General features: G+C 39.2%; 1 protein-coding gene across 1 annotated transcript in view; it reads right to left on the reverse strand.

Moving 5' to 3' along the window:
* EDNRA (endothelin receptor type A) overlaps positions 1-24,227 on the reverse strand; it is a 61,440-nt gene extending 37,213 nt beyond the window's left edge. The window contains exons 1-2 of the mRNA XM_015081535.3: positions 23,647-24,227; positions 19,183-19,671 (exon numbers count right to left, since the gene is read on the reverse strand). Of these exons, the coding sequence (XP_014937021.1) occupies positions 19,183-19,602 (420 nt within the window). The 5' untranslated portion in view covers positions 19,603-19,671; positions 23,647-24,227. The remainder of the gene's footprint in view (positions 1-19,182; positions 19,672-23,646) is intronic.
* Between the last annotated feature and the right edge of the window lie 1,969 nt (positions 24,228-26,196).

A 26,196-nucleotide genomic window follows, 5' to 3' on the forward strand; every position in this document is an offset into this window, starting at 1 on the left:
ATAAGCATCATATTTTAAATATAATCCTGACTATATATAAAATGCAGGAAAAAATAGTAGGCAAGTAGCTATTTTAAGCTTCCAGTCAAGGGTCTGTTATAAATAGTAGTATAAAATTAGGGCTTTTAAAAAAGTTTTGAAAATGAGTTTGATTATTATTTTGTCTTACTTATAGTTAGTTGGAAATGATATAACATTAGGTTGTGCTAGTCAAGACCAATAGATTATAAGCTAGTTTTGCTTCTAATCTTGATATTTGATATGTGCTGTATCTCTAGTGTAAGCATTTTGTTTATTTTTAGTGCTACCTAGAACAGAAAACATATAAATTTGGAATCTAATGTAATTAGCCTACAGTGACATCAAGATTCCTTTTCTTGATCCTCTTGATTACTTAAAGATGCTTATGCTTGTCTAAAGAATATTAACTGTCATGAAAACCAGCCATTTAATCGAATGCTATTTTAAAATTTTTCTCTTATGATTTTTAAAATTTAAATCCAAGTTGGTTAACATATAGTGTAATAATGATTTCAGGAATAGAATTTAGTGATTCATCACTTACATATTAACACCCAGTGCTCATCCCAACAAGTGCCCTCCTCAATGCCCATCACCCATTTAGCCCATTCTCCCACCCAACACCCTGCCAGCAACCTCAGTTTGTTCTCTGTATTTAAGAGCCTCTTATGTTTTGTTCCTCTCCTTGTTTTTATTTTTGCTTCCCTTCTCTTACGTTCATCTGTTTTGTATCTGAAATTCCATGCGTGAGTGAAATTACATGATATTTGTCTTTCTCTGAATGACTTATTTAGCTGGAACTTCAGTTCCATCCATGTTGTTGCAAATGCCAAGATTTCATTCTTTTTGATTGCCGAGTATTATATATATATGTATATATATATATACACATATGTATATGTATATATATATATATACACATATATATGTATATGTATATACATATATATGTATATATATACATATATATGTGTGTATATATATATACATATACATATGTGTATATATATATATATATATATATATATATATATACATACATACACCACATCTTCTTTATCCATTCATCAGTTGATGGACATTTGGGCTCTTTCCATACTTCGGCTGTTGTTAATACTGCTATAAACATTGGGGTGCATGTGCCCCTTTGAATCAGCACTCCTGTATCCTTTGGATAAATACCTAGTAGTGCAATTGCTGGGTTGTAGGGTAGTTCTATTTAATCAAATGTTATTAAGACAAGTTTGGTAAATAACATTATCTTAGATTTTTAAAGTTCTATAATTTCAGACTTAGGTAGGACAGGTACTTAGAGATCATCTATATCAGTGGTTCTTTTAAGTGTTGTCTGAAACTCCTGAGGATCCCTGAGAACCTTTGTACGATCAAGAGAACACTAGCAGGGGGCGCCTGGGTGGCTTGGTCGGTTAAGCGTCCGACTTCGGCTCAGGTCATGATCTCACGGTCCGTGGGTTCGAGCCCCGCGTCGGGCTCTGTGCTGACAGCTCAGAGCCTGGAGCCTGTTTCTGATTCTGTGTCTCCCTCTCTCTGTGACCCTCCCCCGTTCATGCTCTGTCTCTGTCTGTCTCAAAAATAAATAAACGTTAAAAAAAAAAATTAAAAAAAAAAAAAAAGAGAACACTAGCAGATTACTGCCTTTTGCCTTGTTGGTACAAAAGCAATGGTGGGGAAAGCTGCTGGTTCCCTTAGCACAAATAGAGACAGTGGCACCAAACTGTTTTAATAGTCATTGTATTTTTCACCATCACACACTAGCAACAAAAAAAATTGCTGCTGCAAGAGTAATGGTGAGGGGTTCAGTGGGGGCACAAGATACAAGAGCAATATACAAACACCAGTTGCATTTCAATATTCCAGCTCTGAAAAATCCAAAAATCCAAAAATGAAATTAAGAGACAACTTCATTCAAAGTAGTGTCAAAATTAGGAATACATTTTACAAAAGAAGTGTACGACATGTACTGAAAGCTACAAAATATTGGAGAAATCAAAGATCTAAAATACATGTTTATTGTATTTGATAATACAATATTGGAATTTGATAATTCCAATATTGATTGGAAGAATCAATATTGTGAAGATGGCAATTTTCTCCAAATTCATTTAAAAGGTCCATATAATCCCTATCTAAATTGAAGGAAGTGAAAAAGTTTATCTTAAAATTTATATATAAATGTAAAGAATCTAGAAAAATTAAAACAATGTTGAAATGAAAGAACAAAGTAGGACTTACAATATGTGTTTAAAAACTTACTATAAACTATAGTTAATCAAGACAGGATGGTACTGGCAAAACAATAGACACAGAAGTCATTGGAACAGAAAAGAAAGTCCAGAAATAAACTCTTAACATTGATCATCAACTGAGTTTTGACAAAGGTGCCAAGGCAATTCAATGACTAGAGGGTTTTCAAAAATGATGTTGGAACAATTGTATATGCCTGTGCAAAAAAATGAACTTAGATGCTTACCTCATACCCTACGCAAAAACTGTGATCAAAGATCTATATGTCAAAAGCTAATACTATAAAACTGTTAGAGAAAAACACTGGAGAATTTTTTTGGTGACCTTGGCTTAGGCAAAGATTTCGTAGATATGACACCAGAAACGTGATCCATAAAAGTTTGATAAATTGTATTTAGTCAAAATTAAAAATTTTTGCTCCTCAAAAGACACCATTAAGAAAATGAAAAGAAAAGCCACAGAGTGAGAAAACTATTTGCAAATCATATATCTGATGAAGGACTTCTGTCTGGAATATATAAAAAAACTCCTACAATTAAAAAATATAAAGACTAACAAAAATTAAAAAGTATAAGAGATTTAAATAGACAGTTCACCAAAGTAGATATAAAAATAGATAAGAACATGAAAATGAAAAATACTGAACATCTTTAGTCTATTCGGGAAACAGAAATTAAAACCACAATGAGAGACCACCATGCATCATTAGAATGGCTATAATTAAAAAGACCCATAATAAGTGCTGGTGAGCATGTGGAGAAATTGGAACTGTCATGTAATGCTGATGGGACTGTAAACTGGTACAATCATTTTTTTATATTAATATGATCCAGCAATATTATTCATATCCCTCCAATGTTACTCATTTGTATTTAGTTCTATGCAATTTTATGACATGTGTAGGTTTGTGTATCCACCACCAGTCAAGATATAGAACAATCCTTCACCACAAGGATCCTTTATGATGTCCTCTTAGATCCACACTCACCTCCCCTCCTAATCCCTGGTAACCATTTATCTGTCCTCAATCTGTGTAACTCTGTCATTTCAAGAATGCCTTATAGGGGCGCCTGGGTGGCTCAGTCGGTTAAGCGTCCGACTTCGGCTCAGGTCACGATCTCAAGGTCTGTGAGTTCGAGCCCCTCGTCGGGCTCCGGGCTGATGGCTCAGAGCCTGGAGCCTGCTTCCGATTTTGTTTGTGTCTCCCTCTCTCTCTGCCCCTCCCCCGTTCATGCTCTGTCTCTCTCTCTCTGTCTCAAAAATAAATAAACGTTAAAAAAAAATAAAACTTAAAAAAAAGAGAATGTTTTATAAAAGAAATCATATAATACATAATCATTTGAGATTGGCTTTTTCACTCAGCATCCAAAATTGTTCATCCAAATTATTATATATATATCAATAGCTTGTTCCTTTTTAATCTTGAGCAGTATTGCATGAAATGGATGTACCATAGTTTATTTAACCACTCACCCACTGTAGAACATCTGAGTTGTTTCTGGATTCTGGCTATTACAAATAAATCACTACAAACATGCATGAACAGGTTTTTGCATAAATGTAATTTTCATTTCTTTGGAATAAATGCCCAAGAGTGCAACTGCTAAGTCTGACAGTAATTGCATGGTTAGTTTTTCTTTTTTTAATTTTTTAATGTTTATTTTTTTTTAAGAGAGAGAGAGAGAGAGAGGGAGAGAGAGAAACGTGGGGGGAGTGGCAACGAGAGATGGAGACACAGAATCCAAAGCAGGCCTCAGGCTCTGAGCTGTCAACACAGAGCCCAATGCAGGGCTCGAACACATGCAAGATCATGACCTGAGCTGAAGTCAGATGCTTAACCAACTGAGCCACCCAGGTGCCCCTGGTTAGTTTTATAATAAACATCCAAACTCTTTGCTAGAGTGGTTCTACAATTTTTCATTCTCACCAGCAATGTATGTTTATTTTAGTCATTCTTACAGGTGTGTAGTGATATCTCACTGTGGTTTCCATTTTGCATTGCCCTAATGGCTTATGATGTTGAACATCTTTTCATGTGTTTGTTGGGTCATTTATATGTCCTCTTCAGTAAAATTTCTATTTGTATCTTTTCCCCATTTTCTACTTGGATTTTTTTGTTGTTGATTTTTGAGAGTTTTCTATGTATTCTAGATACTAGCCTTTATTGGACTTGGCAATTGCAAATATTTTCTCTTAGTCTGTAGGTTTCTTTTCATCCTCTTAAGAGGGTCCTTTGTAGAGTAATCGTTTTAAGTTTTGAGGAGGTTCTATTTGTCAATTCTTTCTTTTATAGATTGTGCTTTTGCTATCAAGTCTAAGAATGCTTTGTCTAGTCCTAGATCCCAAATATTTTCTTTCTTTTTGTCCCTAAAATTTTATACTTTTACATTTTCATTTAAGTTCATAGTTTTTAAAAAATTACTTTTTTTAAACTTTATTTATTTTGAGAGAGATAGCACAAGCAGGGGAGGGGCAGAGAGAGAGGGAGAGAGAGAATCCCAAGCAGGCTCCATGCTGTCACCACAGTCTGACATGGGGCTTGAACTCACAAACTGGGAGATCATGACCTGGGCTGAAATCAAGATTCGCATGCTTAACCAACTGAGCCACCCAGGTGTCCCCCCAAAATTGTTTTTACCTGTGGTAAAATATACATAACATGAAATTTTCCAAATTAACCATTAGTCATAGATCATGGATGTCTTTAGCAGAGAAGAGATAGTTTGAACGGAATGAGGGGATGCACTGAGGATCAAGGAACCTAAAAAGGGATTGAATGATAAACATTAAGCCCTAAGGCACTTACTTTTCTCTACTCATTCATTTATCCAAAATTCCTGGCAGAGAAATAACATGTTATTAGATGTCTTCAATTCTGTACCAGTTTTCTCTTCTGGACTATTTCCACAAACTTAAATGTTTATCATTTCATGAGAGTTAGAGTTACTGCAAATAAGTAAAAAATTTCAAAACCACAGTAGAGATAGACTCTGGTCTATCAGCTGAGAGCTGCTTTTATTATATCAACCTGAACACAAGACCAGTTTGAATTAGTATCTCTGTAAGATTGTAAATAGCTCAGTGTTCTGGGTCACACAGTCAGAACTAAAGATGTTGACTCCTAACATTCTGAGAGTCTATGCTCCCTGCTTCTCTCCCTCCCTTCCTAAATATATATGAACTGTCTTCTGTCTACCTGATGAATTACATAGTGTCTAAGAGTTGAGTCCCAGGGATGCATCCATCACCAACTCTGTCTTCTTTCCTCCATCCCCTGTAGCACCTTCTTCTTTTCCCCAACAATTGAGAAAAGGACTATATATACAGAGAATATCTGTACCACAAAATTGCACGCACACACACACACACACACACACGTATAAAAAAGGAACACAGAGTATTTCTTATCCTTTCTCCACTTTCCCCTTTGTCTATGACATGGCCCTTCATCCATTATCAAAGAAAAATTCCTTGAATTTTATAGAACAGAGATAAAAACATTCATTTATTTTAAAGTATGTATGTAAATTACATATGACCATGTAATTTAAGTGGCATACCAAATAAATATACAGTGATTTTCTGATCCAATAATTTCAAGTTATGTAAAGTTTTTGTCTTTAAAATCTTTAGGGAGTACCTCTTTTTTTTTGTATGATATTTCCCTAAAATAAATGCAAAAGTCTTCTTTACTTCTTTTTCCTAACTGAAACATGAATGATTGCTGAAAGATCTGGTCACTTGGTTTAGTGCTGATCTTAATTATTTGAAAGACAAGATAATGAACAGCTCTAAGATCATGACAAAGAATTTAAAACTTATTCAGTTTTGATGAGAAATGCATGATTTATCCAATAGGTTTCATGGATACCTGGTCACCAAGACCCTCAATGAGGCCAGAGTTCTGATGTGTGATAACTAAATGGGGGAGAGAAAGAGATAGTAACAGCCCTTGCCTGTTCTTTTTTAATGATTTTATTTATTTATTTATTTATTTATTTATTTATCTTTTAGAGAGAGAGAGCAGGAGCAGAGAAGTGGGGGCAAAGACGGAGAGAGAATCTTAAGCAGGTTTTATGCTCAGCATGGAGCTCACTGCAGGGCTCTATTCCAAGACCCTGGGATCATGACCTGAGGCGAAATCAAGAGTTGGACGCTCAACAGACTAAGCCACCCAGGCACCCCGGGTGTTCTTCTAATTGATGTTAGTAGTCGCTTCAGGAGCAAGCCTACCATGCATCATTGTGCCTAAGGGGACTCCATGGGATTAGGGTCCCTCATTATTTCGTACAAAAATAATAACTTGAGAGATCAAGTGATTTATTTAAGATCAATTACAAACCATTTAAAAAATTTTTAATTTCCTGGGATTATGCCCATTTACTTTTTTGGGAGTTGGAGACATAAGCCACTTAAAAATATCAAAGGTTATGAAGACATATTAATATTTCTGAAGTTCAGGTTTTGAGCTTTGACCTACTATGGAACAAAATGGAGGAGAGTGAGAGGCAGGGATGAAAGGCAGGAACAGGGTAGTTAGTGAGATGCCACAGGGGTTGATAAACTGTTTTTGTAAATGGCCAGATAGCAAATATTTTAGGCTTTGCAGACCATATGGAGTCTGTCAACATGATTTACTTAAGTAATGGGTATGGCTGTGTTCCAATAAAAGTTCATTTACAAAAATAGGTGTTGGGTTGGATTTGGCCCACTGGTCGTAGACCCACCGCTGGGCCAGAGAATGAGGAGAAAGCAGAAATGATGAGCACTCAGTGCTTGCACATGAAGCTCTGGAATATCCCTTTTAGTGTATAGTACTTCCAGATTTACTTCCCCTCCTTGATGGTGGCCCAGGAGATGGAGGCAATTTTAAGGTCACTCTATAACACCAATGAAAATATTCCTATGAAGCTATTTCCATGGAACAAAAAGCAGGAGAAGTTTCAACAAATCACCTAAGTTTAAATGCATATTCATAATATTGCAAAACCCAGTGCTCACACACATTTCACTCACTTCTGAATACCTTCTGGGAGTATGTATTATTTGCGCTATAAGACCATTGTAAGTTGCATTTGAAATTGAGTCAGTGGTTTTGACAAATAAAATTTCTTTTTAGGGATGCTGCAATGCAAACCTTGTGGATGATATTATGAGGGATTTTATTCTGTCTTCATAAGCTGCAACTTGGTAAATTTCTATAGCAACCTTCCCTTACCAATCTTATTTTAATAGTAGTAACCAGATTATAACTAAACCTCCAAGTTTTACCTAGCAACTGGCACACCCAAGATATGTCATTTAACAAAAATAACCTCAGAGAGATTGTGTGGAAAATTTCATTAATTCAACTTAAACTCTCATAACATTTACTGTCTGCAATCATTGTTTTTTAATTTGTGTTTCATAGTGTGTTTAGACCTTTTATTTTTTTTAAAGTTTTTTATTTATTTTGAGAGAGAGAGAGTGGCAGAAGCAGATAGAAAGGGAGAGAGAATCCCAAGCAGGCTCCATGCTGTCAGCACAGAGCCCAACACGGGCTCAAACCCATGAATAGCGAGATCATGACCTGAGCCGAGATCAAGAGTTGGACACTTAACTGACTGAGCCAATCAGGCACCCCTGAATATTTTTAAATAAATAACCATTTATTATAGCAGTAATGGAAAATGCTGAAACCTTATTTCTGTATCCCTTGAAATTAATTTGACTAATTTTGTTTCAGCTGCAGATACTCCTTTGGGAGGAAGAGAAATGGCAGTGTTTCTATTTTTAAAGAAAATGTTAAATAGGTGTTTCACTTTTAAAATGCTTTTCATGTGTGTGCATGTTTGGTGGTCTCAAAAACTTCAACAAAATACCAGAGTATAAGATTACCCTGGCAGTTAGGCTAATTTGATTGTATACGTTTGTATTCTCAAACAGAATGTGTGCCACTCAAAGTCATGGTTATCCTAGATTTGTGTTTTCTATAGGCACTTAGTAAATATGTGAGTTGATGTGGGGATTATCCATTATAGAGGCAGATAACAGATTTGTTTGAAAGCCAAAGAAGAATTACAATGAACACAATTCACACATATGCCACACAGGTCTTTAGAGCATTCAGAATTAGAAAAAAATTCTTGTTTAGGCAATGCTGCCTAATTCTTTTTTTTTTTTTTAATTTTTTTTAACGTTTATTTATTTTTGAGACAGAGAGAGACAGAGCATGAACGGGGGAGGGGCAGAGAGAGAGGGAGACACAGAATCGGAAGCAGGCTCTAGGCTCTGAGCCATCAGCCCAGAGCCCGACGCGGGGCTCAAACTCACGGACCGTGAGATCGTGACCTGAGCCGAAGTCGGACGCTTAACCGACTGAGCCACCCAGGCGCCCCTGCCTAATTCTTAATAGTGTACCATGCCCTGGTATAGTTCTCCAAAATTACTGATCAAAATTTAGATTAAAGATTTATAATCAATATTTATATAAAAATATATATTTAATATATAGGTATATTTTGATATGCAAATATTACATACATCTTTTTATATATACCTACGTAGGTCATATATGTGTATGTGTGTATATATATTTCAGCATATGTATGTACAGAAAGATGCATATGAGAATTTCCATAGAAGTACTATTCATATTAGCTCAATTTTAGAAACCGTTTAATGCCTACATAGAGTGGATAAATTGTGGCATACTCAGACAAGGAAGTACTACAGAGTAATGAGAATGGATGAGCTACAATACAACAATGTGGGTTACTCTCACAAACGTAATGTTGAACAAAAGAAGCCATACAGAGAAGAATATATATCATATGATTCTATTTATATAAAATACAAAAATAGGCAAATTCATGCCATTAGAAGTCAGGAAAGTGGTTGCCTTGGGAGTTAGGGTGATTCATGACTGAGGGACTTCTGGGAGCAGGTAATGTTCTGTTTCTTGACCCTGGTTACACATATGTGTTCGTTTTGTGAAAATTCATAGAGTTGACACTTATGTACATTGTTCTGGATGTATATTATACTTCAATAAACTTTTTAAAAAGTTTACACAGTATTATGGCTCTTAAATGATGTAACATTCCCCTAATTTTCATAGGTTTATTTTTTAATTTTTTTTTTGGTAAATTTTTTTTTTAAACGTTTATTTACTTTTGAGACAGAGAGAGACAGAGGATGAATGGGGGAGGGTCAGAGAGAGAGAGGGAGACACAGAATCTGAAACAGGCTCCAGGCTCTGAGCTGTCAGCACAGAGCCCCACGCGGGGCTCGAACTCACCAGCCGTGAGATCATGACCTGAGCTGAAGTCGGACGCTCAACTGACTGAGCCACCCGGGCGCCCTCATAGGTTTATTTTCTATAAGAAAATCAAATTTGGGGAAACAATGGAAATATGCAGAAAAACAGCATTTATGACATAAATGACATTATTTTAAGGGATAATTTTGGAGTGTTCAGGACATTTTTTATTTTATGAAACTAAGTTAAAAATTCGCAGCAAAGATGGTTCTCTCTCTCTCTTCCTTCCTTCCTCCCCTTCCCCTTCCTTCCTTCCTTCCAGGTACAGACATTTAGCAGAATTGCCTCATCAGCTAGAAAACTCATGTGGGATGGGGCACAGTATATTGTTCAGTACTTGGCAGAGATGTGTGCCCATCCCATTCCTTTCATACTCTGATAGGCAATGACTTTGGACATTTTTAACTTGTCCAGTAATTATTTGCTTTACTTGTTGCTTTTATAACTAGGGATATTAATAAACTCCTTACTTAGTTTTAGATTCAATGGACCACTTCACAAAACGTATACTTCATATGTACATTTTTTTTCAAATTGAAGATTTCTGGCTTCTTTTTATTTTTTTAACGTTTTATTTATTTTTGAGACAGAGAGAGACAGAACATGAACGGGGGAGGGGCAGAGAAAGAGGGAGGCACAGAATTGGAAGCAGGCTCCAGGCTCTGAGCCATCAGCTCAGAGCCCGACGCGGGGCTCGAACTCACGGACCGTGAGATCGTGACCTGAGCTGAAGTCGGATGCTTAACCGACTGAGCCACCCAGGCGCCCCTCTGGCTTCTTTTTAAATATCAGTTGAGACATATTTCCCAAACATCATCCATTGTGTTCCACATTCCCCTTTTAATTCCTGTGCATCTGGTAAACCTAGGAAGGAAGGTCTAGAAATGCAACATTTAGTTTTAGCAATAAAATCTCACATTTCCACCCCAAATAAAACTATGGGCTAGTCACAAACACTCATTTTTGTCTCATGTCCACTGAAAAATTGCCTGGCCCTCCCAGAAATAACTGGGTGAGACACCTATTTAGCAAAATGTGTCCCTCTGAGCAGATAAGCAGATGTATATGTCTAGACAATCAGCTCATCAAGAGCTCAACCTTTCTTTTATTATTTTATTTTCTGGTTCCTTTCTGTCGGTTGACCTCACCAACATGACGAGTATAGAATACAAAAATCTGCTTACCAGATGTGCCAGTGCAATCTGCAAGATTTACAACATAAATACTATTCTGAAGAACAGTCTCTGTATCATACACATTTTCCTTTATGATGTTTTCCTTCTGTCTTAAATAAGCAACTAAAGAAGTTATTGGATTTAATGGAGGAGAGAAAAGGGTCTGACTTTATCTTTGAACATGGTCTTTGAAAATATATTTCTGTACCAGGGATGGCATCTGGATGACTGGAAAGTTTGCCCTATGAAGTATACGGAAGAGAAGTGGTATGGCTGCTTGTCCTACAGCATGGTCTCCGAGATCAGACTGGATCCAAATCCCGGCCCTGCCACTTGCTAGTTGTATAACCTTGAGGAAATCCTTAAAAACTGTATCTCAGTTGTGGTGCACCGTGGGTTTGTTGTGAGGATCAAAAAAGTTAGCCTGACACAGGGCAAATGCTAGTTAAGCTTCAGGGAATACTATTCTCACAGTACATATTGGTATACATAACATATTTTAAGATTGCATATTTTTCCTTCATTGATTCAGGAAGTGCTTCTCAACACAGTAGAGCGAATGCTCTTGGTAAGATACAAACCAAATCATGTCACTAATCTTCTCTTGACCTTCTAAAAGCTTTCTATCTCACTCAGAGGAAAAGTCTAAGGGCTTTATAAAAGGTGCACAGGTAGGGTGACAATGTTTAGAACATGATATTTTTAGGACAATCCATGTTTATGCCTATTGTCCAGATGCAATTATTGATGACAGTGTCTCTTTTCACTCTCAGAGTATCCTGGTTTAAATGATAAAATATATGGTTACCCTATTATTAGGCCCTATGTTGTCTGCTTCCCCCATCACATAGCCTACCGCCTATCCCTGTGACCTCATGTTACTACTGTCTCCCTTCCACTCACCACCATGGCCTCTTTGCTGGTCCTTTAACCGTCCAGACACATTCCTGCCTCAGGGACTTTGCCTTTGCCATTTCCTCTGCTGGAATGCTCTTACCTTAGATAGTGGCGTGGAAAGTTTTAGGTTTTTTATTCAACTGTTATCTTGTATTGAGGCATTCTTTAGCCACCACTCTAAAATTAGTATCTTTCCCCCTTTCTATTCCTCTTTCCCATTTTACTTTTCTCCTTATCAGTGATATTTGTGAGATATTTATTTATTTAACTTGCTTATCGTCGTATTCTTCTACTTGAATGTATGCTCCAAGAGGGCAAGGATGATTGTCTGTTTTTCTTTACTGCTATTTCCCCAATGACTGGTATATAGTAGGAGCTCAGTAACTATCTATTGAATGGATAAAGGAAGAACATTTAGAGAGGAAAGATCTGATGTCACTGAGTAACCAAATGGCCAATCCACTGCCATCCCCATTACCTTCTAGAGTAAAATAGGGCTCATATGTTTAGGATTCATGTTATGAGAAGAATTATTTGACCAGCTTCCATTACGGACGCTCTTTTCTAAGTAAGTTGTTGGAAAAGTTGAGATGGGAAACAATGTCAACAAACCTCATACAGAGGTTTAAATTCGAAAAGTAACCTCTCAATTTGCACATCCAAAAATAGGATTAAATCTTTCTGAGGGTACACTTGGATCGCTGCTTCCTGAGTCCAGGAACACCGGGGACTTCAAACCTTCCAAGTTTAAGTAAACATTTCAGAGCATGTGGTCTTGTAAAATTTTTGATGTTCAAATTTAAAAATAAGGCTACCAAAAATTAATATGGAGTGATACTTACGTTTAGTCCCGTTACCGAATTTAATTTCAACTATTAACTTTATAATGTAAGAAAGTTTTTCCAAGAAAAGCTAGACACAGTTAAAAATAAAAGTGTAGCTATAGAAAGCAGTTATTTGAACTCCCAGGAGAATATGGTAGCTACAGAAAGCAGTTGTAGAATTTCTGGCAGTATATCAAATTTATTTTGACAGAATTTCTTAGAACAGTCCACACTTAATCACTCTAGTCTTAGAATCAACTTCAGACACAGAGAAGTTGATACCCCACCCTCTTTCATTTTAGTTAGCACACTCTTTATACCAACTGCATACCCTTGTATGATAATAAAGAAATAACACTCATATCCTAGCAACTCGTAGATGAAGACACGATAGAAATATTTCAGAATGAAATAGCCCGAACATCTGCTTGTACTGCAAGCGCTTGAAGCAGTGCAACATTTACATCCCCTCCCCAGCCCTCACTATTTTATGTTAAATTTAGAACACAGCAGCCTCTTCCATGAGCTGAATGGTTCAATGGGGGAGTATCATCAGCCATGATGCTTCTTTACATCTCCACACCTTCCTAATGAGAACGGGACTGAAACCATCTCTCTCTCCTCAGCCATGGGAACAATCTTGCAGTTATGGATGGTTTCCATCCCCCCACCTCCCTGAAATAGGAATAACTGTGGTGTGAGCCAAATGCTGAGGGTTAAGAGAGTAACCTCACATGAGAATAATTACTTAACATGAGCATGAGAGAAGGCAATGAGGTTCCCAGACACAGGAAACGAAAAGTCAGAATGGGAGGTAGAGTTGGAGAGGGTTCTGAAGCCTTTCCAGACAGCAACTTCCTTATAACAAACAGTAAATTGGGTAATAAATTTATCACTCTGTCATTTTATGTGTACAGATATTCTAAAATCAGCTAGTTAGCATAATGAATTTTTTGCAATGCGCATGTGTCTTAGCAACGCCAGAAACTCAAACTCAACCTATTTCCTGTTCTCTGAAGAGCAAATAAAATCTTTAGTGATATGAATGTTCATTTTGATATCCCAAATCACGTGTAGGTTTAATATTCCAATCAAAACCACAATTCCAAGTATGCTCAAAGAATGCATATTGCACAGAAACTTTGAAAAAAGAGCCCTCAATTTATTATATGTGCCAGAGAGAGGAAGGTAACACAGTGTCCGGACATAGGCAGAAGGGGAAAATGACCCTGTTATGTGCTGCTCTGCTTTGCACACATTTCCCTCAGATTTATGGACCCTGAGACGTTGCTCATTTGCAAGAAAAAAGTAGAAATTCAATAAATTCAAAAAGGAAGTCAGCTTTTAGATCTTGAATTGCATGGGAGGAAAAACACTCTTATAGAAGCAAGTACCAGTACATGTTCTTATTTTACTCATTCATCAAATATTTTTTTAACTTGGGTACAATGCTAGATACAATGATAAATGAGAATTATGGCAGCCTGTCTTAAGGAACTTGAAGTCTAGTGGGGCAGACAGGCAAGTGAATTGGCAAATACAACAGAGTGTGCGTTAAATGCTATTTCAGGGTTAATAGAGGGTGTCGTGGGAGCGCATGAGAAAGGCACTAACCCAGTTTGGGTTATAGATACTTGCCAGACAAGGAGATGTTTAAGCTGAGATCTGAAGAATAAAGCAGAATAAGCCAGAGGAGGCCTGAAGGGAAAATCTTCCAGGTAGAGAGACCATCTTGGTATTCTCAGACAGGCCAGGTTAGCTCCAGGAAAGGGAGGTAGAGGAATGTGTACAGAGAGAGGCCCAGGAGGGAAGGCAGAGGCAGAGCTACCCCATAGGAAACATTTAGCTGCAATGCACCAACAAGGGGCAGAGATCTTGGTCAAAGGACACACTTTTCTTTATCAAAATTCAGGGAATATAGTTTTTATCCCTAATTTTATGGTTATAGTACTATTACTGGAGTACATAAGAAGGATATGTTTTTATTTGCTTGATGCTAAGTAAAAGGGAGACACCATCATTATCACATAGGCAATAATCTGGTGGGTAATTTGATTAATTTGGGGGAATAGGATGCGTAGACCACAGATAATTTCCTGTGTCTTGTACATAAATGAAGATTCCCTCTAACAAATTGTCATCATAATCATCAGTACCATCAGTATTTAAACTGGAAGATCTCAGAGAAATCTGATAAGAAGTCAATTTTAACAGTAAAGACCCTGAACAAATCAAGTTATACCAAAAAGCACTTACTGAATGACTACTATGTTTGAGACACACAATCTATAAGTTGTGGTGATTTATTTTTTAGGCAAAAGTTGCCTTGGTGATTTGATGTGTCAGGAGACAACTTTGGTATGGCTGCCCCAACAACAGAATGGATTGCACAAGATGTCAAAGGCTGTGTGAATATGCAGATAACTGGCTCCAAGCAAACGTCTCTGGTTTCCACATTGCTCAGATCCTCTGCCAGAGCAACATATTGAGTCTTGACTTTCCATTGCAAAATATTTCTGATAATTTCAAACAGAATTATATCTGTTTATTTTTCATTGTTGTCCTCAATAAGAGGTGGATGCTTAGAGTGGTCCAAATTAGTAACAAACAATCAGTTACTAGATTCTGCCACTTGCTGGTTAGCTTCTTCTCACAAACCTGCTTTACCCTACATGCTAAAAAGAGACACTATTCACCTACAGTATCATCTATGACATCACTAGTTTCAATGCCCAGCTCTGCGTGTGACAGATTTCTATGCTAAGTCATTGGACTCCACTTCTTCCCTTGGCCACCATTTTAATCCTCTGCAATCTACTTCTCTCATACACATATTTCCCCACATTCCTTTTTCTACTAAAGGGGCTGAGCTACAGTGTTTTATGGGCATATCTGTGTGCAAACATGGGTGAGCTGTTATCCTGAAAGCACATGATGCCAAGCTTTGGCTGGTTACCCATGCATAAACATCACTTTTAGAGGTTCCTCTCTATTCAAAATTATAACCCATCTCCCTATAGATGGCACTCTATGGCATTAACATAATCTCAAGAATCATTAAAGAGTACAATTATTAGATTCTGCTGTCCTAACCTATATTGGCATTTAGTAGTTGGGGGTTATTTGTATCCCTAAGATACAAGGTTTTAATTGCTTTGTCATTGTAATGGATGTAAACAATTTATACACAGATCAATGTACTGGCTAAATTTGTGCATTTCTTGAAAATTCAGGATATCAGATAATGTAATTTCCTCACACATAAAATCCATCATCAGTTTAGGTGACAAGCATGAGTATTTGAAAGGGTCGGTAACTCTTTTCCCTTCCTCTCTCCTGTTTTGGTCAGTCTTCTCTTATAATTAGTGATATTATGCTTTTTGCATAATTAAGAATTAGAGTAATCCTTTGATAACATTAGTAACAACTTTTCCCCAACATTGCCATTTGCAAGGCCCTTGCATGCTTGAAAACCAAGAAGGTAACTGGCATTTATTTGCTTCCTTTGGTTCCTTCTGCTTTGGATTTTATTGTCTCAGATTGTCTGATTTTATCACCAGGTAGTGTGTCAGTGTGTGTGAGAGTACAAGCTAGGGCCAGAGGAGACTCTCTCCACTTTTTGGCTTATTTCTTCTTTATGCAACACATGTAACTTTGGACTTATTTTTCAATTTAGGATCTGTAAATGCCTCAGTAGCAGTCCTTCAGTGACTAGACCTAGCCTCTCTGAGAATGTTATTATTTTTTTAAATGTTTATTAATTTTGAGAGAGAGAGAGAAAGCATGAGTAGGAGAGGGACAGAGAGAGAGAGAGAGCAAAAGAGAGAATCCCAAGCAGGCTCCCCGCTGTCAGCCTGGAGCCCAACGCAGTGCTCAATCTCACGAGCCATGAGGTCATGACCTGAGCCGAAACCGAGTCAGACATTTAATGGACTGAGCCACCCAGGCGCCCCTCTGAGAATGCTATTTAGTTAGGTGCAGTGATGGCATTTTGACAAGAGCTGTGCCTGCACATTGGCAGCTGGTAGGAAGTAGGTAAAGTATGGTCGGAGTGGAGAGGACCTCGACTACTAAACATGGAAGCTCCTGGGTGATTTTTATTAAAATGACACTCGGTAAGTAGAAGTGAAGACCAGTATAGGCTGGAGAAAAGAAACCCTGAAGATAGGGAGATTGATTAGGAAACTTTTGGAAATCAGATGTGGAGGGACCCCCTCTTCCATGCTCACAGATCGAGAGCCACTTGGCACTAAACACCATGGTAAAGAGAGATGGACAGCTGCTGCTTCACCTTGCAGCATATGCCATGGTCAGAGGAGTCCACAGGTCTGATAGGTGAGACTTCAAAGCATCAGACTCTTACAGCAGGAGGCAGCTGCAGACCAAAGGCAGGAAGGCCCAGAGCTCACATCACTAGGAAGGATTTCTCTGGACTCTCCTGGGCAGATATCAGGGAAACTACATCTTCTCGTCTCCCAACTCAGAGAAGATGACTGACAGAATGAGGTAGAAATAACCCCCAAATACTGGGAGGCTTTTTAGCTTAAATGTTTTCTTCTTTTCCTCTGGAAGAAGATTGAAATAACTAAAGCATGTATGTATTTTTTTAACCCAAAAGGTTTACTTTCTAAAATTAATGTTGGTTAAATGTCTCATTATGTGAGTTTTAGAAAAACAGTAATTACACAAATGTACCCCTGCGATGTAAAAGCCTGTCAAACTGTCTACATTGTATAGAACTACAATAGAGGATATAAAGTATTAGAGTCCCAAAAGGAAGAACCATTTGGTCAAATGAGGATGTGTAAATTATTATCCATTGTTATATGAATGTAAAACCAAGTTTTATTTGAATTTTCACCAACTGGGGATAGTCCAGATGGTCTGGCTTCGTGTGTTGGTCTGGACTAGAAATGATGTTTAGTCTAGTGACTGGCAGGTAGCACCTCAAAGAGATAAGCGAGTGTCTTTTCCAGCAGTCGCAAATATTGGTTTTCCAAAAATGTTCTTTGCAAGTGGTCAAACGGGAATAATTAATTCAGAGATAGTTAATTATTCTTCTGAGGCATGATGGGTTGGTTAACTAGTATATAAGTATGAATAATCAATGTTTAATACTCTACAACATAACTACTAGAGTAAAATTTTGAATAAGAGTCATATAAATACTTTAAATCTATTAAAGAAAGATGTCATGAGAAAGCCTCGTGTTCACACACATTATTTCATAATGAGAAAATTAATAACCTTTAAAAAAATTTAAGTTCTATAGCATGTGCTAAACATTCTAAGTTAATTATGCATTTTCAGTTTTGCATCAAAGTTCAGTTCTAAAATCCCATTTCAAGTTCAAATAGAAAACATATGTTTTCATGCCATTCTGTGAAAAGAGATGGCATATAATTTTTTTTATCGTTTGTTGTCTAATTTCTCCAATTTTGCCAACAATATACTTGAGTACTTTTGAAATGCTTTTTATTTGTAACGTTCGAGACTGTAATCTCTTGTTTTCATCTTTACTGTCAGCACTTCATTGTATCACCGCTTTTCCTGGTAGGCGAGCATAGTTTTGCCATAGTTTAAGTGTATTTATTGGAAACCGAGAGACTCTTAGTTAAAATTTATCATGTCTTCAAACAAAACTTGCTACTTAAAGTCATATTTCAGAATATTATTGCTCAGAATAGTTTTGTTTTTATGGATAAGACATAGAAGAAAAAAAAAAGAAAGGCTGAGGAAAGTACTTTTCCTGGGTTTAGAATAAAGACATTCCATAACATCTGGCATAGACCACGTAATTTTACTTGAATTTTAGTTCACTTGAATTCTTGCAGCCATTTTCCCCTCACAACCACTAGACCAAATACGAAACATCTAATTCCTTTGGGCTGTACTTTGTTTTGGTACTAACCAGTCCCTAAAGCAAGATGATCACAGTGACAGTGGGTGAGTTATCTTCCCCTCCCACTGAGGCATCACTTTTGTCATATTTGTCTTGGGATCCTTATTGCCTAGCTCAGGGGCAGACACATAGTGGGTACTCCACAAATAAAAACTCTGTAAACTGAAGAAATGAAGAAGGCAACAGTAAACTGAGGCTTATTTTAAATGGCTTTAGTGACACTGTTCAACAAGGTCAACACTGAGCTGAGATCACGTGGACCTCACTATCTCTAAGTCACCGAGACAACTGAGGGAAGCCAGCGTACCCTTTGGCTTCCATCATCAATCCAGATCGTCAAAATAAAACAGGTACTTTCATTTCAACATGTACCCTGGCTATCTGGCCACTGAATGGCATCACATTAAAAAGGTTACAGAAACTGAAGAAATACTTATTTTAAGTATCTTTTGGGCTCAATAGATCTCACCCTGAAAACTGAGTCTCAGAAAAATCCAGTTTCTTCCCAAGATTGCCCATCCACTCAGCAAGCTCAGGGCTGGCATGAGAATCTGCTTCATTAAAGACCGTGACTTTGAATAGTCTTCCCCAAAACGCGATTTTGTGAACAATTAAGTTAGCAAATAAATGTAACATTTAACAAATAATAAAAATGTTAAAGGCCACCAAAGTTGAAGGCTGCAGAAATCACTCTCAGTAAAAACACAGACTAAAACTCCAAAGGTCTGCAGCAACTCTCTTACTGTGGAATCAGAACGTATGTTCAAACCTGCAAATATAGTTGTGGTTACTTCCTACCTTAAACACATTGATAGGGAGATCAATGACCACATAGATAAGGTCTCCAAGGGCAAGGCTGGCTATCAGCGCGTTGGGGCCATTCCTCATACACTTGTTCTGGTAAATGATCCTGAGCAGAGTTGCATTCCCCACCATTCCCACGATGAAAATAGTACAAGATATCACAGTGTTAATGTATTTGAAAGCTGAAGTAATCTTAGTCTGCTGTGGGCAATAGCTGTGCATTGAGCCATTGCTAGGTAGGGCCAAATTAGTGGGTCGATGAGTGGTAACGAGGAAGCTGAGCTCTGTCCCACGAAAAGTGGTGAAATCATCCACTGGAGTACTTAGGTTTGTGCTGTAGCTTTCAGGATTATCACTGATCACACATCCAACCAGCGCTACCCAGAAGGACACCTTGAGGCAAAAGGTTTCCATCGTGATGCAAATTTGAGGAAATGTCTCTTACTACCTTCCCTTTATACACTTGCTTTTTTTTTTTTTCACCTGGAAAAGAAAGGAGGAAAAATAATTGTTTACAAAATCCAGCTGCCAATAATTGTAGTCAATGATTATTTACTGCGTCAGGTAAAAAGTAATATATATTTGGTAATTAGATAAGATCTGTGTAAGGTTATCCCACGGCAGGGAAAAAAGACAAGATCAAAGCTCCATTATGGCAAATTCTCTATCTCTATCTCTATCTCTATCTCTATCTCTGTCTCTGTCCTGTCTCTCTCTACGCCCCTCTGCTTCCTTCTCTTTCTCTCATCTCCATCCATGATTATATCTAGATTATAATATGGATGAGGACATATGGGTTTTTCCTTTAGTAGATCAAAAGTTACTTTTTTCTCTCCATTACACTGGCTGATAAAAATCTGAATTGCAAAAATCTTCAAGAGTTGAGATACAAAATTTTATTTATTAATGGAAGAGAAAAGGCATTATTTGCCGAGTAAAATTTACATGGTATCAAGGCATAAAATTAGCAAATTCTGTAACTAACAATTCAATATTCCAAAATGTGTTCTGCTGTACACATGGTAAATAATGAACATGGGGTTAAAATGTAGCACAGGTAGTTATTTAAAGTGTCATAAAATGCTCTTTTAAAATCAGAACTCTGGTTAATACCACCAATACATTTAACAATCTTAGTTTCGATTAAAAATTATGTAATTGATACACACCAAATATTCATTTTATTGAAAATCTTGATGATTAATGTGTACAATCCACCTCTCTGACAGGAATTTTTTCTCTCTCTCTTCCATTCTTTAGAAATTATTATCCCAATACTTGCCAGCAAGTGAAGCTGGTAATAATGGCTTTCCAGGCCAGGCACAGAATTTGGCTTTCCAAGGGCTATCTGTCTCATGCTTTCTTTGAAACATCCTATGTGGTTACATTTGTCACACCAACTGTGCTGAGCACTTCACATGCATGGTGTTGTCTAATGCACACCATGCCTCTGTGAGGCCGATGCACAGTTCCTCTAGAAACATAGGGGACCAGAGGCTCAGTAAAGGCAAGGAGCCTTCAGGTCCACAGGTGGTAGTGGCAATGTTGATTCTAAGGCAGGTTTGTCCAACTCTGAGCCTAGGCTCTTAGCCACTAGACCACACTATCTCTCTCTCATTCTTGTGCTTTCTTAGCACCTAAAATGTTTCAACAGTCTCCCAGAGTTTCCATGAAACAATAGATTTGGGAGGGTGATTACTTGTTTCCAAAAGATCATTTGTTTTCGTTTTTTGTTTTCTTGTTTGTTTAAGTGACTTGCTGACAGCAAGTGGTCCTTCTTGCTCAGAAGGATACTTTAATCCTTAAAAGACATTGGAAGGGCACCTGGGTGTCTCATTCAGCTACGTGTCTGACTCTTGATTTCAGCTCGGGTCATGATCTTGTGGGTTCGGGAGTTGGAGCCCCACCTCGGGCTCTGTGCTGACAGCATGGAGCCTGCTTGGGATTCTCTCTCTCCCTCTCTCTGCCCTACCCTCTTCAGTCTCTCTCTCTCAAAATAAATAAATGATTTTTTTTTTTTACAGAAAAGATGTTGGAGGAAATGAGGGGTTGGTAGTAACACAGTAATCAAAGGTAAATTAAAAATGGCTCCTCCCACTTAAATATTTTGTAAATTTTCTTCTCTGTGAGTTTTTAATGATTCTTTAAATGAAGACCATAACCTCATTAATGCAGTGGCATGTGTCTATGATATATATGGTTATAATGTAGTTTTTTAAAAATTGTGTCCTTTTTCTTGGCCTATTTATAGTTGGTATTAACCGCTTTTAGGAATTTTGACAGTTATGTTGGGAAATCAGTAGAGCTTAGGTTTACTCAATATGTCGATGAAATAAGATTTATTCAAGTTGTGCAGAAGGTCTAAAGTAAGTACAAGGTGTAAATACCATATACTTTTGCCTTCCCCTGAGGTTTTTCCTGGGAATGTGAAAAAACAACATTGTATGTATATTAATAATTTATTATGTATGCATCTGTTATCTGACTTGAACTTTATAACTCTGGTAGGCAGGGGCAATATTCCCATTTTAATCATGAGTTAAGTGGGTCTTGAAGAAGTCTTCATGGCCAAAGAGTGTCAGGACAGGCATAATGCCTTGCTTTGCTTTGCTTAATTATAAATAGTTTGCAGTTTTTTCCTGCTTCTTACAGTTTGGAGTGAATACTTGACCGAATACTGTAGATCTACAAAATGCCACTGCTTGCATTCTACAGTGGAGACCAAGATTCTAAGAACAAAGCACCTTGTCATTCTCTTCTTTAGATCATAGATATGAGAGAAAAGAAATCCTTCAGTATGTTATGCTATTTAATGACTACAGCCTCCTACTTTCCCAGTTGGGATGGACCCTTCAGTAATGTTTCCTTGAAAATAAGAAAGAGAAGGCCTTTCCTGGAAATGGAGTGGCTCTTTGCCCAGTAGAGTCCACTAGGAGGATATTTAGTGAACTGACCTGGCTATCATGCCTATTATGCCAGTTAGGAAAGGTACCACTAGTGTTTGAACATCAGCATGCTGGTTTGCTTGGTCAGCTGATTAGGCAGGAACTATGGAGGCCAAGGCTATAGGTTCTCATCAAAGTGTGAGCTAGCTACCATTAAAGCCACGTTTCTTGTTCTTCTCACAATGATACTGCTACATCATTTATGATGACATCTCCATCAGCTCTTGACACATATTAAGCTGCAGAGCTAAGGGATACTTGCCAAAGATATGTGGGTACCATATTATCATTGGGTGAAAAATGCAAAAGCAAATAAACAAAAAGCCTCTCAAATGCATGTTCCTCCATAGATGAACCTGTAGCACATTTCCGTGGATCCAAGTCATGCTGTGCTTGGAACTCTCGGTCACAAGCAGACCTAGCTCTAGTGAAGCATCTCAGGGTCTACCCTGAAAAACACAGTTTATAGATTCAGCCTTCTTCATATTTGGGGGCTAAGAATTTGATGGAGTTCTAAAGCTATTATTAAGGAAGACGACTGAATCCTTAGGTTTACACTGCAAGCATTTAACATCTTGGATTCTCAGGATTAAAGTTCACCTGTAATTAGTAATTTGGAAATTCCAACCTTACCAAAATGGCATAAATTTAGAGCACGTAATTTACTGAAATGATTGCCAAGATGTTTCTCAATTAGTTAACACAGAGGGGGCAGGAGGCCACGAATATCTACTAAAGGAGAGAAAAAAAAAACCAAACAAACTAGGAACTTTTTATTAGTCTTCTGTGGGTTCTGCTTGCTGGGTAAGAAACTAGCAACTCTCCTTACAGACAACTGACTTTAATGTGCCTCCCACCCCACCCCCTCCGCCGCCAACTCTATCCGGGAACTCCATTAGGATGGTGTAAACAGAGGCTGATTATCTAGAAACAGCCCTTGTTTTCTGCACGTGAAAGGCAACAAGTGCCCTTTAAAGGAGAGCACAGAACACAACGCCCAGACCTCTACAGGCAGGTTTCCAAATTAGCTGCACTGGGGGTTTTCCAAAACACATCAGTCCCTCACACCAAGTGCCCTTGGCTACCCTTGGCATACCCCGGGTGTGCAAGGAGGAGAAGCAGGCGAGTAAGAAAAGGCTGCGAAGCAAACTTCGCAAGTAGGCTTTGGAGCCAGCGACGAGGGCGTGATGTTCCACAAAGTTCTTATATGCTTGGGGGAAAAGGGAGACCAAGGAAAACCGTTGGTTTTCCTCTGACTAAAAATCCTAATCCTGCCTGGGGAGGCTGGGGGCTTTCGATCAGTCCCCCAACCCCCAAACGTTTCCGGAGCGCGCCCTTCCCACAGAGGCGCCCGCCCCGCCACGCGCCCTCGGGCAGGTGGGTGCCAGCCCCTGTGCGGAGGGTCGCCAAACTGCAGGGCGCCGGGCGAAAACGCTCCCGGCTCGCCAGTCCTCCCAGGTAGCGCCCCCACCCCCACCCCCGCTCGGGTCCCCGAGGAAAGAGTTGCACCGACCGTGGAGCTCGGCGGGCTCAAACAGCTGCCGGGTCCGCGCGCCGCGCCTGGGCGGGAGGAAGCGGAGCCGGCGAGGGTGGGTGGTGGCTGTCCCCGACTCCCACGCCGCGGCAGCCCGGGAAGCACAGCTGCCTCCGCTTCGGAAAGCTTCCTGGGCACGGCTCCTCCGGGGAGGTCTTCCCGAGCCTCCAGCCTCCGGCCACCGAGTGGGACGGAGCCTCTCCACCGCCCGTCCGCAATCGCCAGACTAAAGGGATGACTGTACGCGCGCGCGCGCGCGAAGGCTCGCAAGAAAAAGAAAACTCCAGGGGAACACGCCTCCCGGCTGTCCTCCCCTTCTCCTCGAAACACTCCCAGACCTTCGCCTCCACTCTGGGACAGCAAGAACGTCCCAACCTTCCAGCCCTCCCAGGAGGAAGACACTATAAAGCACAAAGCTGCCGCCCCCTCCCAGCTGCCTCCCAGGCCCTGAAGGGCAACAGCCTTTTAACCATTTCCTTCCAGAACTGAAGTGGGGGGTTGGCAGTCGAAGGAGGAGAATAGTCCAACAGACAAGCCAGAACTGTGGAAGGCCTTGCTGAAAAACCCATCCCCTTCACGGGCAGATTTGATCCGTGAGGGAAAGACTGCGGCTAGAGCCGGGGTTCAAGCTGGATGTCTCCTCTGTGCTCCCCGCCCCTTTGCTTGGGTGTGTATGCCCCCTCTGAAGCTTACCGCGTTCAAGAACCAAACTTAGCAGTTTACTGGATCAAGTTTTGCTACTACCTTGTCTCTTGCATACCACTTCAAGGCAAGGCGGGAGAGTCTGTGAAAGGCTCCAGTGTGTGGCTCAGAGAAACCTACGATTCCTCAAGAAATCCCAACACGGAGGGTGCAGACATTGCAGAAAGCGGGCATGTTTCCATGATGGAGATTTTTATCCTAAGTTAAGGAGTAGGGGAGGAGATGAAGGACAAAGGCCATTGCCTGTGACATACAAGAGAAAACTGAGGACTCCTTAGAGAAAGCTCTCCCTTGGGGTCCTTCGTTGCACTACTGGTGTGAGACATATTGTGGAAATGTGAGTTTGGAGCACTGGTAACTCTTTCAGACTGTTCTGGTTATCTACTGCAGCTAAAGAAAGTCACCCTAAAACAGTAGTGGCTTAAAACAACGGCAATCATTTACTTTACTCATCAATCTGCAGTTTGAGCAGGGCTTGGCTGGGACAGCTCATCTGTGTTGGGGCTGGAGGCTCCACTTCCAGGACAGTTCACTCACTTGGTGACGAATGTTGGTTTTTCTCCATGTGTGTCTCTCTACAAAGTGGTTTAGGCTTCCTCACAGCATGGTGGCTGGGTTCCAAGAAGGAGTGTCTTAAGAGTCAGGAAGTGGAAGCTGCCAGTTTCTTAAGGTCTGGGCTTTAGAGACTGGTACAGTGTCACTTCGGCAGAATTCTATTATCAAGCAGTCACCGATCCCAGATTCAAGGTGACAGGGTTTTGCTTCCATCTCTCAATGGAAGGAGTTTCAAAGAATTTTTAGGGGGAATCTTGTAAAACCATCAAAGAGATGCACGGAATATCACCATTGAATGGGACCTTAACAGTCATCTAGTCCAACCGGACTAGGTATTACCCTGTGCATTAATCTATTCTGTCTACAGCTTTCCATGACAGTCAGCCAGCCAGGATAACCAATAGCTTTTATAAATAAGTGCCTTAGTTTGCATTGAAAAAAAGTGCCCCTTCAAGCACATGACTTGGCAAGCGGGCAATATTTTCAGGGAAGAAAATGTTATTGCTTCCTCCCAGAAAAGGCAGTTCTATATGAGGGTTCACACCTTGGAAGGTGAAACATGTACTGGATTTTAGCTCCTGCTCACCCTGTGACCAGACACGCTTGGAGAGTGCACAGCTTGTACAACTGAACATCTTAGTCTATCCAGTCTTTGGTAGAGCACATCGATCAGCCCCTACATCCTGGGAACAGCTCACCCCACTGTGGCACAGGTCTAGTTATTAAAAATTCCTCTTCTGCACCCATGAGGATGGCTATTACCAAAAAGCAGAGAACGACAAGTGTTAACAAGGATGTCTAGAGATCGGAACCCTTGCACATTGCAGGTGGGAATGTAAAATAGTGCAGTAGCTGTAGAAAACAGTATGGTAGTTCCTCAAACAATTAAACATTAAGTTACTGTATGATCCAACAATTCTATTTCTGGGTATATACCCAACATAATTGAGAACAGGAACTCAAACAGGTATGTGTGCACCGTGTTTATAGCAAGATTACTCACAATAGCCAAAGGATGGAAATAATCCAGGTGTCCATTTATGGATGAATGGATAAAATGTAGTGCACATATATACAATGAACTATTATTTAGCCTTAAAAAGGAATGAAATTCTGATACATGCTACAATGTAGGTGAAACTTGAAGACATCATGCTAAGTGAAATATGCCAGATGCAAAAGGACAGGTATTATATGATTCCACTTACATGAGGTACTTAGAGTAGTAGTCAAAACCAGAGACAGAAAGTAGTATGGTGGTTGCCAGAAGGT

Source organism: Acinonyx jubatus, chromosome B1, assembly GCF_027475565.1.
Source record: "Acinonyx jubatus isolate Ajub_Pintada_27869175 chromosome B1, VMU_Ajub_asm_v1.0, whole genome shotgun sequence".
NCBI lineage: Eukaryota > Metazoa > Chordata > Mammalia > Carnivora > Felidae > Acinonyx > Acinonyx jubatus.